The sequence below is a fragment of the Myodes glareolus genome, chromosome 6 (assembly GCF_982192425.1).
Source record: "Myodes glareolus chromosome 6, mMyoGla1.1, whole genome shotgun sequence".
In the NCBI taxonomy this organism is placed as follows: Eukaryota; Metazoa; Chordata; class Mammalia; order Rodentia; family Cricetidae; genus Myodes; species Myodes glareolus.
Window position 1 is genome coordinate 113,070,021 of NC_142031.1, and position 18,834 is coordinate 113,088,854.

The window sequence follows — 18,834 nt, forward strand, 5'->3', positions numbered from 1 at the left end:
AAATTGTGAACAAATAAACAAACTTTTAAAAAAACAAGAATTCTGAGTTGGGTATGGTGTTGCATGCTTTTAATCCCAATATTTGAGAGGCAAAAGCAGGCATATTCCTGTGAGTTCACAGCTAACTAGATCAATATAACAAGTTCCAAACTAGTTAGGGCTATATAGTGAGATCTGTCTCAAACCAAAACATGAAGTCTCGGTCTTTATGAAATCTAGCCCATGGAAACCCTGTCATGGAAGGAGGGAGGACCTCATTGGGACACAACATCCCTAAGAATAAGAGAAAGAGAAATTTCTTCAGTCGTATATCCTCCATCTCCCATGCCATTGTAAGCAACTGTAACAAAACTCACTGGGTCACTAAAACAAAAGGATATAAAAGTAGAAAAGGCCAGTTGTAGAGTGGAAAGGGATGTACAGGAGTTAGAAAGGAAAATAAATTTAAACATTATGTATACTATTTTATATTAATTTGTATATAAATTATATTATGTATTTGTAGAATATATTTACCAAAAATATATGTTTATGCATATATGATGTTTTTAAATCAAATCTACTTTCCTCCAAATCTTTACCCCATACCACTACTCTTTCTTCTTCATGTGCCCTTTGTTTTTAACACATACTGGGCCGCCTTAGTTCTCCTTGTGTGTGCATGAGTGTGGGATCCTCTACTGGAGCATTGGTAGCTTCTCAGGGACCACTTTCCAAAAGATAACTGGCTCTCCCCTCCCCAGCAGGCATCAGTTCCTCATGTAGTGGTGGGATTTCATGAGCCCTCCCCTACCTATGCTAGGATTTGGGCTGGCTTGATTTTGAACATATCTTGTGCATACATGAACAGCTGATGCGAGTTCATGTATTCCATGGTCCCCTCATGCCCAGTAAATACTGTTTCTCTGAAGACAGCTACTCCCTTAGCTCTTACAATCTTTCTGCTCCCTCTTCCAAATGGTTCATCACTTATAGCAAGGAAGTGTAATATAGATGTTCATTTCGTAGTCTCTTCTTCTCTGCATGTTGACAGGTGTGGGTCTGTATTATCACCATCAAATGCAAAAAAAAAATTCTCTGATGAGGCATGAGAGATGCACTAATCTATGATATAAAGACATGAACTTAGGGGCCTATGTCTATTTAGGAGAACAGGTTTCTCACTAGGGCCTATGACCTAGCCAGTCATGGGGATTTGACCCAGTTAACAGTATCAGGCATAGGATCCATCCTGAACAAGATAGCAAATGTAAGACCAGTCAGGGCTATGTGAGACAGTGACTCAAAAAAACAGAAAACAGAAAGGAAGGGAGAGAGAGAGAGAAACAGAGAGAGAGCGAGATGAAGAGAAGAGAAGAGAAGAGAAGAGAAGAGAAGAGAAGAGAAGAGAAGAGAAGAGAAGAGAAGAGAAGAGAAGAGAAGAGAAGAGAGGGGAGCTTGGAAACCACACCTGAGATTGTCCTCTGACCTCTGCAGACACACATAAAGTACAAATGCCCCAGTGCAATATGCACATATGTACACACAGAAAGAGAGAGAAAAACATAAAGAAATGAAATATAGTTTTAAATAAAAGAAAATCTTTCCAGAGCTAGATAGTAGACTCACAGTGAAGCTCATGGCCTCCCCTGGTTCTGAGTTTACCCAGAAGCCTCTTATCTCATCCACTCCTGTCAGACTGAACCATCAAAGCATAAGGTAATATGGGTTCCCTGAACTTTCCCACAAGAACCAGAGCAACAGAGGGCAGTCCTCAGGGTGAACTATTTCCAAGAAGTCAAACAAGCATGGTATCCCAGAGGTAGGAGGCTAGGAGAGTACAAAAGACTCCAGATCAGCCTTGACAGTGAGCACCAGAGCCAGCAGACACAGGGACAGAATGCTGAGGCTCCCAGCGGACAGGAGGACAGGATGCTGCTGAGGCTCCCAGCGGACATAAGGACAGAATGCTGAGGCTCCCAGCAACCCAGCAGCTCACAGGCGATGGGACAGGTGCAGCACACACCTTTCACAGTCAGGAGATCTCGTTCTCTGCAGACTAAATACCTAAGTCTTGAGGGACAGTGAGTGAGACGTGGACAGAGTCAGGTCCAAGGTCAGCACAGGGAGTTCCTTGATAGAGTAGGGTTTTAACTAATTTTGAAATGGTATAGGGTGGGCCAGGTGGTGGTGGCACATGCCTTTAATTCCAGCACTTAGAAAGCAGAGACAGGTAGATCTCTGTGAGTTTGAGGCCAGCCTGGTCTACAAGAGCTAGCTCCAGGACAGCCAGGGCTGTAACACAGAGAAACCCTGCTAAGAAAGAAAAATAGAAATAAAGGAAGGGAGGGAGGAAGGGAGGGAAGGAGGGAGGGAGGGAGGGAGGGAGGGAGGGAGGGAGGGAGGGAGGGAGGGAGAGGATAGGTCATAAACTTGGCATAGAGAGTTAAAGGAGAAAGCTTACCTGGAAGCAAGAACCCCCAATTAAACTGGGCATATAGGCTTTTTCCTGACATGTATGAGAGGTTCATACAACACAAGACATTTCTAAACAGAAAACACAAAGCATCCATGATGCCCAGTTCCTGTGGTCCGGGTCCTCCCTCATGTTCCTGGTGAATGCCTATACTTCCCTTTGCTGAATTCCTATCCTGCAAGAGCTTTTTAGGGGAAATCCACCCAAGTGGCCACCCCTGTGCCCCATGCTGATGGAGAACACACAGCAGCATGGAACTCTGAACTTCTTTCTGTGTCTCTGTCTCAACAGAAGAGAGAGCTTTCTCCAGATATCTGTCAATTGAAGAAACTAAAGGCAGTTAACCTGTGACAGCAAGGATCTTCCAGAATCCTTCCATCTGCCCTGAGGACCAAGCCATAGCCCAGGCCTCTGGGCTTCACAAGCCTGCAGGAAAGGGGATACAACCAGAGACCCAGAGGAACCACTGAGTAGGGTTGCATGGTCAGAAAAAGTCATGTGGAGTCAAGGACAGGTTGAGGTCACTTCTGTGTAGATAGGTATACACGAAAAAGTTTCCTGGGGGCTCAGCAGCATCCAAATCAGGTTAGAAGCTGGAAAAACCAGGGCTGGTAGCAGTAACCGCATGCACACAAGAGGCAAAGGCTCCATGCGTTCTACATACAGCATGACTGGACAGCCCACCTCAACCACAAGGACAAGGAATGGCATGACAGCCAGCACGGCAAGACATCCTTCACTCTGCACACACAAAGTAGATCCCCGTTGTTTGGGGGACTTTGTCGAATAGTAAAAACTCTATCCACGTCTTCCCTGATGGAAGGGGAGGAAGGCACACCCTGACTTAGTACCTGGGCTGACCTGGGTAATCCCAGGACAAATAGCCTTGACTACCCCACCATGAGAACAGGGAAAGCTGAGCAGGGCAGAACTCTCCCTATCCTTGCGTCACAGCCTAGACTCAGCCCAGCCAGTGTACAGGGCTCAGAACCTCCAGTCATGAGGTCCAGACTATCATCAGGCTTCCCTTTAAAGAGAAGCATGGCCAACATGCCGTGTGTTCCGGAAGGCTGGTGCTGCTCCACACACTCACACTTACTATCCTCTTTCTCTCCACAGCCTTAGGGACGTGTATGCTGCGGCTATCACTTCCACTTCACAACTGAAGACAATGGAAGCCCAGAGATTTGAACAAAATGGCCACGGTCACATAGTAGCTCTGTGTTGTGGTTGTCCAGGACTTGATCCCAGGCAGGTAGAGCCCAGAACCTGCACTCCGAATAGCCACACTGAATTTCAAAATGCATCCCGATTGAAAGGAAATTTGTTTTAAAAGGGCAGTTTTGCTGTCAGCACAATTGGAGACCCTTCCAGGACAGAAGTACTTTGTAGCCAGTGAGGACCAAGACTCTGCCGCTGTGGCTCACTGTGTCCCTGGCTGATAAACGCAACCCCACAGAGACAGCGCCGATAGGAGAGCATTATCTCGATAAGAGGGAGTATAAGAGACTTAAAAATGAGAGAGGAAACAGCTATATGCACAAAGAGAGGCCTGGACCGCACTGAGAACAGCGCTGGCTTCATCCGGATAAAGGGAAGAAGTTCACCTAAGAACGAGGTACTCTGAGGCCTTAGCTCTGCGTGGGCAATACCTAGGAGCTCTCTCCTCTGCTGTGTTTCTGCCATGAACCTGCTAGGAAGGAGCTTGGCTCTGGTCTGGATGACTACCATCTTGGTACAGATGTCCATGGCATGGCATTCCAGGTGGGCACAGAATCCCAAGCCCCGGGTGTTATGGGACTTGAGTGCTCAGGAACTGGAGGGCGTGCACAGCTTCCTGAGGAGCAGGAGGGAGTTGGAGCTGCAGTCATCCAAGGTACTGACTTTGGCCAAGAACTCTGTATTCCTCATTGAGATGCTGATGCCCAAGAAGTATGAGGTACTGGATTTCTTAGATAATGGAGCCATTCCTCCTTTACGGGAAGCCCGTGTCCTCATCTACTTTGGCGCCCAGGAGTATCCCAATGTCACAGAGTATGCTGTGGGGCCAGTTGAACAGCCCATGTACATGCGAAAATTGAGCCGCAGGGGAGGCCAGGAGCTATCTTGGGCATCTAGACCCATGTCCAAAGTAGAGTCTGCCCTCCTCCTCCATACTCTGAAGATAGCCACCAAGCCTTTACAAGAGTTCTTCTTTGATACCACTGGCTTCACATTACATGACTGTGACGGCGGTTGTCTGACCTTCACCAATGTTGCCCCTCGTGCTATGACATTCAGAAAGCGCCGTAGCTGGTTTCTCTTGCAACGCTTGGTGAATGGCTACTTCCTGCAGCCCACGGGGCTAGAGATTCTTTTGGATCACGGGAGCACAGACATCCAGGACTGGAGAGTGAAGCAGCTCTGGTATAATGGCAAGTTCTACAGCAGCCCAGAGGAACTGGCTCAGAAATATGCAGATGGAGAAGTGGACACAGTGGATCTTGAGGATCCATTGTCCAAGATTACACAAGAGTCAGCACAGCTCTCAACCAACAGGCCCAGTTCTGAGTTCCCCATGCCCATCAGCAAAGGTGGCCCCCGAGTGTTCCAGCCCAGTGCTGAGTTCCCCATGCCCAACAGCAAAGGTGGCCCCCGAGTGTTCCAGCCCAGTGCTGAATATCCCACCAGCAAGGGTGGCCCTCGAGTGTTCCAGCCCAGTGCTGAATCCCCCACCAGCAAGGGTGGCCCTCGTGTGTTCCAGTCCAGTGCTGAGTTCCCCATGCCCATCAGCAAAGGTGGCCCCCGAGTGTTCCAGCCCAGTGCTGAATTCCCCACCAGCAAAGGTGGCCCTCGTGTGTTCCAGCCCAGTGCTGAATTCCCCGTGCACACCAGCAAGGGTGGCTCTCGAGTGTTCCAGCCCAGAGATGAATTCCCCACCAGCAAGGGTGGCCCTCGTGTGTTCCAGCCCAGAGCTGAGTTCCCCACCAGCAAGGGTGGCCCTCGTGTGTTCCAGTCCAGTGCTGAATCCCCCACCAGCAAGGGTGGCCCTCGTGTGTTCCAGTCCAGTGCTGAGTTCCCCGTGCCCACCAGCAAGGGTGGCCCTCGAGTGTTCCAGCCCAGAGATGAATTCCCCACCAGCAAGGGTGGCCCTCGTGTGTTCCAGTCCAGTGCTGAGTTCCCCGTGCCCACCAGCAAGGGTGGCCCTCGAGTGTTCCAGCCCAGAGATGAATTCCCCACCAGCAAGGGTGGCCCTCGTGTGTTCCAGTCCAGTGCTGAGTTCCCCATGCCCACCAGCAAGGGTGGCCCTCGAGTGTTCCAGCCCAGAGATGAATTCCCCACCAGCAAGGGTGGCCCTCGAGTGTTCCAGACCAGAGCTGAATTCCCCATGCCTATCAGCAAGGGTGATCCTAGTGTGTTCCAGTCCAGTGCTGAGTTTCCCGTGCGCACCATCAAGGGTGGCCCTCAAATGTTCCAGTCCATTGCTGAGTTCCCTGTGCCCACCAGCAAGGGTGTCCCTCGAGTGTTCCAGTCCAGTGTTCCCCAATATAGCCTAAAACACAACACTGTGCTCTATGGGGACTGGAGGTTCTTCTTCAAGCTGCACTCCTCTTATGGGCTTCAACTCTTTAATGTGTACTTCGGGGGCGAGCGCATTGCCTATGAAATTGGCGTCCGAGAGGTTATGGCACTGTATAGAGGACAAACAGCCGAAGGCAGGGAGACCAAGTACATAGACGTGGGCTGGGGCCTAGGAGGCATCACTCGCCAGTTAACTCCAGGCATTGACTGTCCCGACACAGCCACCTTCCTGGACGCCATCCACTACTATGACAGTGACGGCCCTGTCCTCTATCAACGAGCCCTCTGTATCTTTGAGATGCCCACGGGAGCTCCCCTTGGGCAGCACTTTAACTCCAACTTTAGATATAGCTTCAGTTCCTCTGCCAGGCTGAATGGGCCTATGCTGGTTCTAAGGACAACATCGACAATCCACAGTCATGATTACATCTGGGACTTCATCTTCCACCCCAATGGCGTAATGGAGGGCAAGATGCATGCCACTGGCTACATTCATGCCACTTTCCACACCTCAGAAGGGCTGGTCTACAGCAGTCACCTGTACGCCCATTCACTTGGGAATGTCCACTCCCACCTAGCACATTACCGCATTGACCTGGATGTGGCAGGTAGGACTTGAGGCCAGACCCACCCAGGTACTTCATATTTCCAATAGCTTCATAACAAGAGATTGGGATACAGCTCTATAGTACAAAATAAGTCTACACACATAAAGAGACACGGCTGTACCCCTAAATTTGGGGTGTGGGTTCCCCTTGTTGGGTCTGAGTGGAATGGTATACAGTATTGGGGGAAGACGTACCATGAAGGGTAAGAAATGCTACTTCCCAGCACTAAGACATGACTATAATGCCATCTGGTTGTTCAGTGTGGCTCGGGTAAATGATGTCACCAGAGAGGCATGGCGTAGCTATGATGCTTGACATCAAATCCTATATCAGAATAATGTCTCCAAGACGGTTACCAGGACCAGATGGGTAGATGCCACCCTCTCAGGCCTACTTGCCCTCCGTCCCAGAGTATACCAACAGTCCTCAGGCCTGAAAGACATAGGCTACCGTGTCTACAAGGTTAAGACCACAGGAAGCAGACCGGAGCTCTAGAAAACAGGCTAAGGTCACCCTTCGGACACAGCGGCCATGACTGGCCCTGGAGCTGTCCCCAGCTCATCTGTTATGAGGGGGCTTGGCCTCCCTTCTTCCTATAGTGTATCCCAGTGCCTGCCCCCAGTGCCCCTTCTTCCTATGGGCTGCTGTGGATGTGGATTAGCAGGGGGAGCATGTAAGAAAGAGGAGGCTTCTATCCCAGCCCTTGACTCTCTCCCGCCTTTCACAATGCAGGCACCAAGAACAGCTTCCAGACCCTGAAGATGAGACTGGAAAACATCACCAATCCCTGGAGCCAGAGAAGCCAGCAGGTCAAACCCATACTCGACAAGACTCAGTACTCCTGGGAGCGCCAGGCAGCCTTCCACTTCAGGCAGACTCTGCCCAAGTACCTGCTTTTTAGCAACGCTGGGAAAAGAGTGTTGGGTCACAGTCGCAGCTACCGCCTGCATATCCCCTCCATGGCTGAGCAGCAGCTGCCCCCAGGCTGGCAGAACTCACCAGCTTTCGCGTGGCCCAGGTGAGGGGTCTCAGACAAACTGGTGAGGAAGGCCAGGAACTCCCTCAGTGACTGAGTGTATCATCAGACTCAACCACGAGGCCATGTTTGTGTTGGCCTCTGGCTCTGCCCCCTAATGCCCTGAGGGAGGGGAGCTCACAGGAATCCTGACTGACAGGTGGGGATGGCCAGTCTCTCGGATTCCTAGGAGACAGTCACTAGTTTCTCTATCCTTGGCTCTGAGGGCATTTCTATGGAGCGAATCAGAAGCAGACCCTAATTCTGGTGTTCCTTGGATTCTTCTCTGCCTGCAGGTACCAGCTGGCAGTGACCAAGTACCAGGAATCTGAGCGGTTCCACAGTAGCCTTTACAACCAGAACCACCATTGGGCTTACCCTATGGTCTTTGAGGACTTCATTCACAATAACGAAAACATTGAAGACAAGGTACTGATCCAGTCCCCTTCGCCCACCTCTGGTCTTGTCACTCATCAATGACTGGAGCTTTCCCTAGTCCCAGGATTGTGGCTGCTGGGTGGAGGGCAGGTTCAGAGGTCAGGACAGATGGGCCCACCTCTTTTTAAATGGGGCTGGGAAAAATCTTGGGAAGTTTATAGACCAAGAATCCTTGGGCAGTCAGTATTCAGCACTGCCCTGCCAACTGAGGCCCATGTTTCTGCCATAGGACTTGGTGGCCTGGGTGACAGTAGCCACACAGCCTCCACACAACCTCCAAACTGAGGATGCCCTCAACATGGCTGTACCAGGGAACTCTGCAGGATTCTTGCTCCAGCCATTTGATTTCTTCCACGGCTTCCAGCGATATCCAGGTACAAAAGTCACAACTACGTTAGGCACTAGATCCTTGGAAAGACCCACTCTGTGCCTCCATAGACACACAATCTTGGGTGAAGTCTCTGGCCTGGCTCCTGCCAAATATTTCCAGAGCCCCACAGAGACAAACAGCAAATCCTTTACTTCATATCATTGTATGCTGCCTCTTAGACGCAGGGAAAGGGCAGGCTCACATGCTCAGATGGGTAGCTATAGGTCTCATCATACGTCCCTACTGTACCCCAAAAGACCACCACGAGCAGGGCAAAGAAAGCCCAGGGAGATTCGGATTTCTTTCAGGTGAGTTTTCAGTGTCTGCAGCTTTCTGATCCCTCTCAGGGAGGCTTTAGGGCAGTGCTTCCCAACTGTCCTAACACTGTGACCCTTTAATATAGTCTTCATGTTGTGGTGACTCCCAACCATAAAATTATTTTTTTTGCTACTTCATAACTATAGTTCTGTTACTGTTATGAATTTTAATGTAAGTTCCTGATAGGCAGGATATCTAATATGTGACCCTCCCCGAAGGGGTCCTGGCCCACAGATTGAGAACCACTGCTTTAGGGGAATTGTCCCACCTCAATGATGGATATGCAGAAGGGAGCCGCTACCAGGAAATCTAAGAGAATCACCCACATCTCTGACTCTAGCATCTCTCTTCTAGCATCTCTGACGCATCCCCAGTGTGTGTGCTGATTCACTGTGCCGCCGCCTGTACGCTGGAGATACTGACTTTCCATCTGTAGTGAAGAATAGTTCAATAAACTAGGGCACCACCCCACTGTGCAAGAGTTCATGAGTCTTCCAGTCTGTGGACTACAAGAGAACCCTACAGGACATAACAAGTAGCAACGGAAGACGGAGACTAACGTGTAGAGTGTGAAAGAGGTAGATGTAGATATGTGTGTATACACACACACATATATATATATATTTAATACATACATATACGTGTAAGGATGGAAGGAGACTAAAATTCACTTTTTCAGGACTGAAAGGTAGATGACATACATACAGGAGCTCATGAAGAGTGGAAAGGGGCAAGGAAACAGATTATTCCCCGTGCCTCCTTTAGAAACACAGCCCTAAAGAGCTGCAGGGCTGGAGATGGGACAGAGGCTCAGTAGGTAATGCGCTGGCACTCAAGCATGAGGACCAGAGTCCAGATGTCCAGCACACATAGAAAGGGGGGTGCATGGCCCACGTCTGCAACCCAGCACTGCTTTTAGGTGTGTCAAAGACAGGAGGTCTCTGGAGCTTGACGGCCAGCCACCCTAGAAGAATCCAATGAACTTGAGTTCAGGGAGAAATCCTGCTTCAAAAAATAAAGTGGAGAACAAGACACATAATATTGACTGCTGCTTGGCACCCCGAGGCACATACGTCAAAGAACACACTGCCTCACGTGTAAGATACACAAACGCACATATATAGCACACACAAACGAAAAGATGAAAGAAGTGAGAGCCCCTTCTGCTTGTCCTGTCATTCCCTCGCTATCTGCCTGTACTGTGTGTACAACAGCATTCAGTGGCGCCTGCGGAATGAAGCAGAGGCAGACAGAGCAGAGCTCACTGTATAACCAAGGGGGCACTAAAAAGTCTGACAGGGAGGGGTGGGAGGAAAGGGACCCGGTATGATGCAAGGGACAAGAGAACAGAAGATGCAGAGACCACGAAAGCAAGAACCCAGGCCAGTGGGGACAGAGGACGGCACTGTAAATAAGTGTATTGGGGGAGGGGGGTAGGTATGCCTCCTGCCTACAGTAAGGAGGGTCAGTGGTGGTCCCATTGCCATTGTGTCTTTCCCTGTGCCTACCCATGTTATTTTGGAAGATACTGTTCTCAACCTCTTCCTCTCCTTCCTTCTGGACAAAGAAGAAAGACATCTGGGGAGAAGAGATTGGAAAGCAGGAAGCTAGCTATAAAGAATAGGAAAACATTGGAAATGCATGCTGCCCGATGTAGGTGCCAGCCCCCTTCTGGAAAGACAGCAAACATCAGTGGGAGGTAGAGACCAAACTCCAGGCAGGGAGGAGTGAGGAGAACTTGGAGAATTGAGGCCCCGTGAGAACACTCCCTGGCATTGCAATAGTGGGTGCCTGTCACACACCTCTGTGTGCCTGATCCTCTGAGGGCACGGCAAGTGGGTGCCTGTCACACACCTCTGTGTGCCTGATCCTCTGAGGGCACGGCGAGTGTGTGCCTGTCACACACCTCTGTGTGCCTGATCCTCTGTGCGCACGGCAAGCAGGAACTCTGGACTGAATATGCCATGGACTCTGGGTAGGAATGGAGCGTCTCTGTGGCTCAGCATTTGTGGCACACAAACCACAGAATGGATGCTTAGAGGGGGAGATGCATAAGGAGTGGGGAAGGGATGAGGGTGATGCTCTACACCTCCTCCTCAGTGTGACCACAAACCTAGAACAACAGCCACAGATGAAGTCTGGGTCTGTACAAGATTAGGCCCAGCAACACCTTGTCATGGACAGGGGTGGCTCATTGGCCTCAGTGGTATAGCCCCTGGCAAGTCACCCACGTTCGTGTGCACAAAGCCTCACCCATTGTCAAGGCCACACTAATGAAACCATTGGATTAACAGAAAGGATAAAAAGAAGGAAAGAAAGAGGCATGAAAGTAGGAAGGGCCTAGCTGGGAAGAAGAAAGCGAGTCAAGTCCTTTGAAAGAGAGGGTAAGGTGGGAGCCCGCGCTGCGTCCATACATAAAGATAGCAGCACAAATTATATATAATTAATATTTTCTCATGAAAATATTTTACATGAAGTCTAGAGATAGGACAGTTGAATTAAGTGACATCCTTGCAAATAAGGACAGCACCCTAATAGCCAGAGCCCAGAGGACCGCAGAGGGTGTGGTGGCTCACACTTGTAATCCGACCTGGGGAGCCAGGCACACACACAGGTACCTGGAGCACCCGAGCCACCCGGCAGGCCTGTCAACCTCTAGGCCAAGAGATCCTACTCCAAACGGAAATAAAGAAAAGTATAGTGTGGTGGTATTTATCTATAGTCCCAGAACTGGGGAAAGCAGGCGAAAAGCACACAGCTAAATTAGATCCCAACCTGGCCCACATGATACGGTCTACAAAAAAATAAATAAATGAATAAAAGAAAGTAAATAAAAGGAACAAAAATAAGGGGAGTGGGGAGTGGACGGTGCCTGGAGATCAAATCCTTTGTCTCCTGACCTTCACACATGTGTGTATAACAGTGAATGTACAGCAGTATACACATACATATACACATATACATGCACACACTAGTGGGGGGGGGGGTGAAATCCAGTTTATAAAATTTTTCTAAGAGCAACCAGTACGACCAAATTTAACTACAGCTGATGCTCTTCGCGCTGTCCTCCTGACTTTGGATTTACCCAGGCCCCTTGTCTCACCTACTCCTGCCAAGACGAACCCTGAAAGCATGGAGCATTGTGATTTTTTGATCAATAACAGAGCAAGGCAAGGTGAGCAGAGCTGCAAGATGAGAGAAGAGAGGAGTTCCTGGAGCATGTGATGTCCATGGAGACAAACAACCATAACGATCCTCAGGTAGGGGGCCAGGAGAGTGCAAGAAGCCCCCAAATAAGTCTTGACAAAGACCACCAGCGCTAGCAGACGTGAGGACAGGATGCTGAGGCTACCAGCAGACAGGAGGATGGGATGCTGAGGAGGATGGGATGCTGAGGCTCCCAGCAGACAGGAGGACAGGATGCTGAGGCTCCCAGCAGACAGGAGGATGGGATGCTGAGGCTCCCAGCAGACAGGAGGACGGGATGCTGAGGCTCCTAGCAGCCCAGCGGCTCACAGGCGATGGGACAGGTGCAGCACATACCTTTCACTTCCACAGACAGGATATTCCATTCTCTGCAGACTAAATACCTAAGATCTGAGGAGCAGGGAGTGGGTCGTGGACAGAGTCAGGTCCAAGGTCAACACAGGGAGTTCCTTGATAGGGTAGGGTTTTAGCTAATTTTGAAAAGAGACAGTGTAAAACTTGGCATAGAGAGTTAAGTGCGAAAGCTTATCTGGAAGGAAGAATCTTCCAGAAGATTTGGACCTCTCACGTACACACAGCATGTGTTTCCAGACCCTTAGGAAAAGCATATGGTCAACGAGGAAACACATTTTCAAACAGAAAACACAAACGTTTAGGTTCTGTGGCCCAGTTCCTTGCTGGCATGCCTGATGCGTTTCCCTTGCCTACGTCTTTCCCCGCCACTCATCTGAGGTTAAATTCACCCAGACTCCAGCCCCTATTCCCCCCCCCCCGATAGTGGAAGGCACCCAGCAATGTAGACATCTGGGCCCCTCTCTGTGCCTCTCTCTCAGCAGGAGACAGTTTTCTAATCAGCTAAAAAACAAACAGAACAGCAGGTCCTGTGGGAGCCTTCCACTCACTCACAGCCCCAAGTCAGAAGCCAAGACTGAGTCTCACCCGAGCCTACTGGAGTGAGGACTGCAGCCAGAGACCCTTGAATAGAACTCCACGGTCTACGAAAGCCTTGGTGGCCCCCACACCCCCTGGCACCAAGAAAAGCTCCCAGACCCTTGGAGACATCGCCAAACTCTGGCACTTGAGGCACCACCTGGTCCCCACCCACAGAGCGCTCTCTGGAGCGGCAGGAAGCCTTCTGCTTCAAACAGAAACTGCACCAATTTCTGCTTTTTAAAAGTCCCTTAAAGAAAACCTGGGGCCACAGGTGCAGCTACTCACTACAAATCCACTTCATAAACGAAGCAGTTGTTGTCCCCACCTGGGCCAAGTGAGGAGACCCAGGGAGGCTGGCAACGGAGGCTGGAGCTTTGGTCACTGCTTTACGTCATCTTTGCTTCTGTTCTTAAGGCCGTGGTGTGTGTGTGTGTGTGCGTGTGTGTGCGTGTGTGTGCGTGTGTGTGCGTGTGCGTGCGCGTGCGCGTGCGCGTGTGCGTGTGTGTGTGTGTGTGTGTGTGTGTGTATCTATGTATCTGGATGCTTAGGGTAGGGATGGGAGCAGAGACATTCACACCGGTCTCCTGACCCTCACATGCAACAGAGGGTCTTACAGACACTGGAAGATAAACGGTCCTTGTGGGGCACAACAAATTCCTGACCCTGGGCCTTGAGAATGTTCCCTGGGAGGAATTCATTTGCAGCCACTCTGACTTCAGGTATCCCTGACAATCATCCAAGCGTTAGGAATCTGAGCACTGTAGAAGTAGCCTCTACAACCAGGACAACCCCTGGGATCCCTGGGGTCCTCAAGGACTTCATCAGAACAATGAAAGCCTTAATGATGGGCTTCACACCCTGTACTCCTGCCCACGCTGTCCTCCTCACTAGCCCATACCTGGACAGGCCCCAGGATTGTGACTGGCTGAGTGGAGAGAATGTTCAAAGGTTGTAACACATGGACCTACCTCTTTTAAACAACTGAGGCCATCTCAGGAAGTTTATAGGCACACCTAAAAATGTCCCACAGCAGCGTGTCCTCAGGTAGCTAGTATTCAGTATTACTTGCCTGGTGACGTCTGTGTCTCTTCTGTAAGATTTGATGATCTCGGTAACAGTGGGCTTCCTCCACATCCTGAATTCTAAGGATGTCTCCAACACGGCTACACCTGGAAACTCCATGGGCTTCCTGTTTCAGTCACTTGACATCCTCCATGGCATCAAGAGACATCCAGATATACTGGCTACAACTACATCAGGCAATAGATCCCTGAAAACAGAATCGGCCTGATGCTCCCTCTTTTCAGCTCCAATGAGACCTCCAGTCCTGTGGAAAGAGCTTGGTCCCGGATCCTGCCTAATAACCCCAGACTCCAACAAAGGCAGGCAATAAATCCTTCAGCTTCCACTATGCTGTTTCTTAGAGACAGAGCATCTGTGAGCCGCATATCCAAGTGGAGTGTCCATGGGCTCCATCATGGTTTTCTAGTGTCCCTCAAAGATATCTCCATGAGCAGGGCAAAGGAAACCCACTGAATTCTCCATCCGATGAGCTGTTGACTATCTGGATCTTTCAGCTCCCTCTTGCGGAGCCTACAGGCGAATGTCCACCTCAATGATGGCCATGGAAAAGGGAGCTGCTATGGTGTATCTACCAAAATTACCAACACTCTCCTCAGCTGGCCACTGTTCTGTCATCTCCAATTTACCTCCAAGAACTTTCCACAAAAACAGGAAAATGTGTGTGTGCTGCACAGCAGTACCGTCTGTAGCAACAAAAGTCTGCAGACAGGCAGCTTTCCACCTGCAGGGAAGAGGGGTTGGATAAATGAAGGCACAGCTGCACAGTGGTGCAGAGTGATGGAATATGTTGTGTGAGTGAGGACAGTCTATGGACTGTAGGGAAACCTGAAGAGCCTACTAAAAAGAAGAAAATGACAGACAATAGCATGGATAGTGCTCTGACTCTTGTGTAAGAACAAGAGAAGGAGCTGGAGAGATGGTTCAGGCATAAGAACACTTGGCTGCTCTGGCAAAGGACCTGAACCAGTGACCCACACTGGGCAGCTCACAACTGCCTGTAACTCCAGCTCCAAGGGATCCAGCACCCTCTTCTGGCCTCTGCAGTCACTGCACTTACATGCACATACACACAAACACACACATACACAATTTAAAAATAAAATCAATCACTTTTTTAAAAAGAATAAAAAGAGATTAAAGATTATTTTTTCAGGAATTGAATGTAGAGGGCACATAGGTACCTTTCAAAAGCTCAAAAGGAAACTGGTGCCTCGTGCCTCCATTAGGGACACAACCCTGAAGAACTACAGAACTGGAGCTGGAACAAGGCTTCAGTTGTACAGGAAGCAAAGGATCTGAGTTCAGATCCTTAACAACCATGTGAGGTTCAACACTGTGGCCCATGTCTGTAACTCCAACACTGGGCTCCAGAACAGGTGGAGACAGGGGGATCCAGCCAGTCCAGCAGAATGGATCAGTGAGCTCCATATTCAGTGAGTAAGAAAGGCACACAGCATTGGCCTCTGCCCTCGCTATACATGTCTAAGCTCACCTCTTCATTTGCACCAAAAAAGAACAAGGAAGATGTGGAGGCAGAAAGTGGGCTAGTTAGGGTGGGGGGAGTGTATTGGAAGTAGAAATGCAGTAAGAGAATCTGTAGGTGAATCCACAGTGATCAAAAGGTATTATATGCATCTATGAAAACCCCGTGTGAAACCCATTATTATGTATAATGAATATGTACTGTGGGAGATTTGTTCGTGTTGCCATTCCGAGACTGCCAAAGAAGTCAGACCTTGGTTCGAAGGGCAGAGTCTGCACTAAGCTGGCTGGCGTAGACTACAGAGTTTTCTGGTAGCCTAAGAGGAAGCTAGAAAGACACACAGAGGAGGAAGAAGGAAGGACCAGTGAGAAGCAGTCTTTTCTCAGGGTGGAGGAGAAGAGAGCAGGTGATTTTTTTTCCATCTTTCAGGATCTCTCAGTTTTATTTTCCTAATATTTAACTCCCGAGTTTCATTTTTTTACAAAAGCAGTAAAGGAAGTCATGATACATATGTGCCAATATAAAAACACTTCTTTTCTTTGTTCTTTTAGAGACAGGGTTTCTCTGTGTATCTCTAGCTGTCCTGGAATTCACTCTGTAGACCAGGCTGACTTCAAACTCACAGAGATCCTCCTGCCTCTGCCTCCCTGAGTGCTGGGTTTAAAGACGTGTCCCACCACCACCCAGCTATAAAAACACTTCTAAAAATAAACTCTTGAGACAGACAGAGGTCAGTTGTGCAAGTACTGGCCTTGGAAACCTGAGGATGTAAACTTGGTCCCCAGAACTCACAGGGAAAGTGAGCTGATCCTGGCCGCCCCAGAGCTGAGTGGCAGAGACGAGGCTCCTAGCTTACTTGTCAAGTTCTAAACCAATATTAGACCCTGTATCAGAATGGGAAAAAGAAAAAGTCCTTTGTGACAGACCAATGTGCCCTTGGTAACCCAACACTATGGAGGCAGAGGCGGGGGGATCAGAACTTCAAGGCCATTGTCAATAACACAGCACGTTTGAGTCCAGCATGGACTACTGAGGACCCTGATTCAAAGCAAAATTAAGGGAAGAAGGTAAATGTCCCAGAGAAATAATACCTTAGGTTATCATCTGACACCCACATACATTTGGATCCACACACTAACACAAAGAAAGAAAGAAAGAAAGAAAGAAAGAAAGAAAGAAAGAAAGAAAGAAAGAAAGAAAGAAAGAAAGAGAGAAAAGTTATATTTAAAAAAAAAAAGACTAGGCAAAATAAAATAGCAGACCAGCGTTCATCTCATGTCTCCTGCTGGCTCTAGGTTCACCCAGAGCCTTGTGTCACCTACTCCTGCCAGGCTAGACTGTGAGAGTACAGGGTCATGTGTGTCCCAAGGCCTGAGGAGCAAGACAGGACCAGCAGGGGAAAGTCCCCCTAGTGAGCCATCATGAAGTCAAAATAAGCTTGAGAGTCCATGTGGGGGTCTGGAACGTGGAGACAGCATACCAGATCAGCCTTTGCCCAAGGACTTCTTTCTATTCTGGGCAACTAATTACCTATGAGACAGTAAGTCCTCTGAGAATCTTCCCACTCATTTGTAGTCCAAGCCATAAGTCAAGTCTCTGGATCTCACCCTCACCTAAGCTAAGATGTAGAGCTGGACACCGGAGGGACCCTTGAGTAAAATGTCACTGTTGCAAAGAGGCTTTAGGCCCCAGGTACAAGTGCAAGGAAGTCCCTCTACAGAGAAATGAAATATGAAACGGTTTCCTGTTGAGGCCCTGTGTGTCAGGAAAAATCAGGCCTGGTGAGTGTGACAGCAGCCAGGATGTACCCAAGAGCCCAGGGCATCAGGGAACTCATTGCACAGCAAAGCCTGGCAGGTACAAAGGAGGGTGGGGAGACACCACCGAGATAGCCAGCATCCCTGCCCTGGTGTGTAGACGACGGTTTCCTGGTAGCTTGGATCAGAATTAGGAGGTAAATACCCTGGCTATGCTGTCTCCCAGATAGGAAAGAGGGAAAGCATCTCCCTGACTCACTAGCTGGAATGTTTCTATAGCCTAGCCAACACTATAGCTGATTCATCTTTTCATGCTATGTGGAAGGCCATTTTTCTTAACCCCACGGGGCTGGAGAGCCTTGTGGATCACAGGAGCACAGATGTCCAGGACTGGAGAGAGGAGCAGTTCTGGTATAACGGGAAGTTCTACAGCAGCCCAGAGGAACTGGCTCAGAAATATGCAGATGGAGAAGCGGACCTGGTGGCCCTCCGGGACTCACTGCCCAAGAACACAATGGGGCCAACACTCTTCCCTTCTTACATGGCCTCAGGGGCTTCCCTAGCCATTACTGCCTCCAGATCTCTGGAAGGCAACACTGTGCCCTAACAAGGCTGGAGCTCCCCCTTCCAGCTGTGAGCTCTGAGCCTTTTCTGGGCTGCACATCTTGAACATGCACTCTGAGAACAAGTGCCTGATATACAGTGTGCAAGAGGCGATGGCACCGTAGGAAGGACACACATACACCCGAAGGCACGCAAGTCATAAACATGGGCACAGGCTGCCGCTTGTGCAGCACCCATCATGAGTCAGCCGTTGGCATCCATTGTTCCCCCAGAGCTACATTCCTGAATGCCATCCCCTAGCACAACAGTGATGGCATCCTTCCTGAGTACCCTCCCTCTCTGAGATACCCACAAGGGTGTCCCCAATGGCACTTAAATTGCCATCTTAGCAACAGCTTCAACTCCAACGTGGAGCTGAAGGGGGACACACACTGCTTCTGGGGACAACTTCGACAATTTCTGTTATATCTGGGACTTTACCTTCTGCAGTGGCAAGGTTATGGAGGCCAAGATGCACACACGGCTCTGATCAAACCACCTCGTACACCTCCGGGGGTCTGGGCCATGGCATTCGCCTACACATTCTCCTTAACTTGGCAGCATCCATACCCATCCAGCACAGCAGCGTGCTGACCTCCATGTGGGAGGTAGGGCTCAGCATCAGACCCTCCTAGTCACTCAACTGCACCCCACCAGAGACAGCACTGAGACTCCGTGGCATAAAAACAGTCTTGCTTGAGACTGAGATGATGGTGTGCGTGAGCTGGGGGATGGTAAGTGCCCAGAAAGCTAAGAACGGTCACTGCCTATCACTTCGACATTGAGGACAATGTCATGTGGGGATGCCCAGTGTGTTTCCTGCATAAATGTCTCCACACAAGAAATGCGAATTTAGAAACCCTGTCATGGAGTAAGACCACTGGGACCAGATGGGCAGTTCACCCCCGTCAGCCCCACTTAACCCACTGTCCCAGACGGCACAGACTTCCCATGTTTGCTGAAACATGACTGTCTATGCGCCAGGGATAAACCCCAGCAAACA

At 49.6% G+C, this 18,834-nt stretch overlaps 1 protein-coding gene across 1 annotated transcript; it reads left to right on the forward strand.

The window, feature by feature from the left end:
• The first annotated feature begins 4,139 nt into the window (after positions 1-4,139).
• On the forward strand, positions 4,140-17,835 carry LOC125404284 (diamine oxidase [copper-containing]-like). Its single transcript, XM_085691340.2, has 5 exons — positions 4,140-6,624; positions 7,357-7,642; positions 7,936-8,068; positions 8,307-8,470; positions 17,601-17,835. The coding sequence occupies exons 1-5, from the start codon at positions 4,140-4,142 to the stop codon at positions 17,833-17,835; spliced, it is 3,303 nt and encodes a 1,100-aa protein (XP_085547466.2).
• Positions 17,836-18,834: the final 999 nt, after the last annotated feature.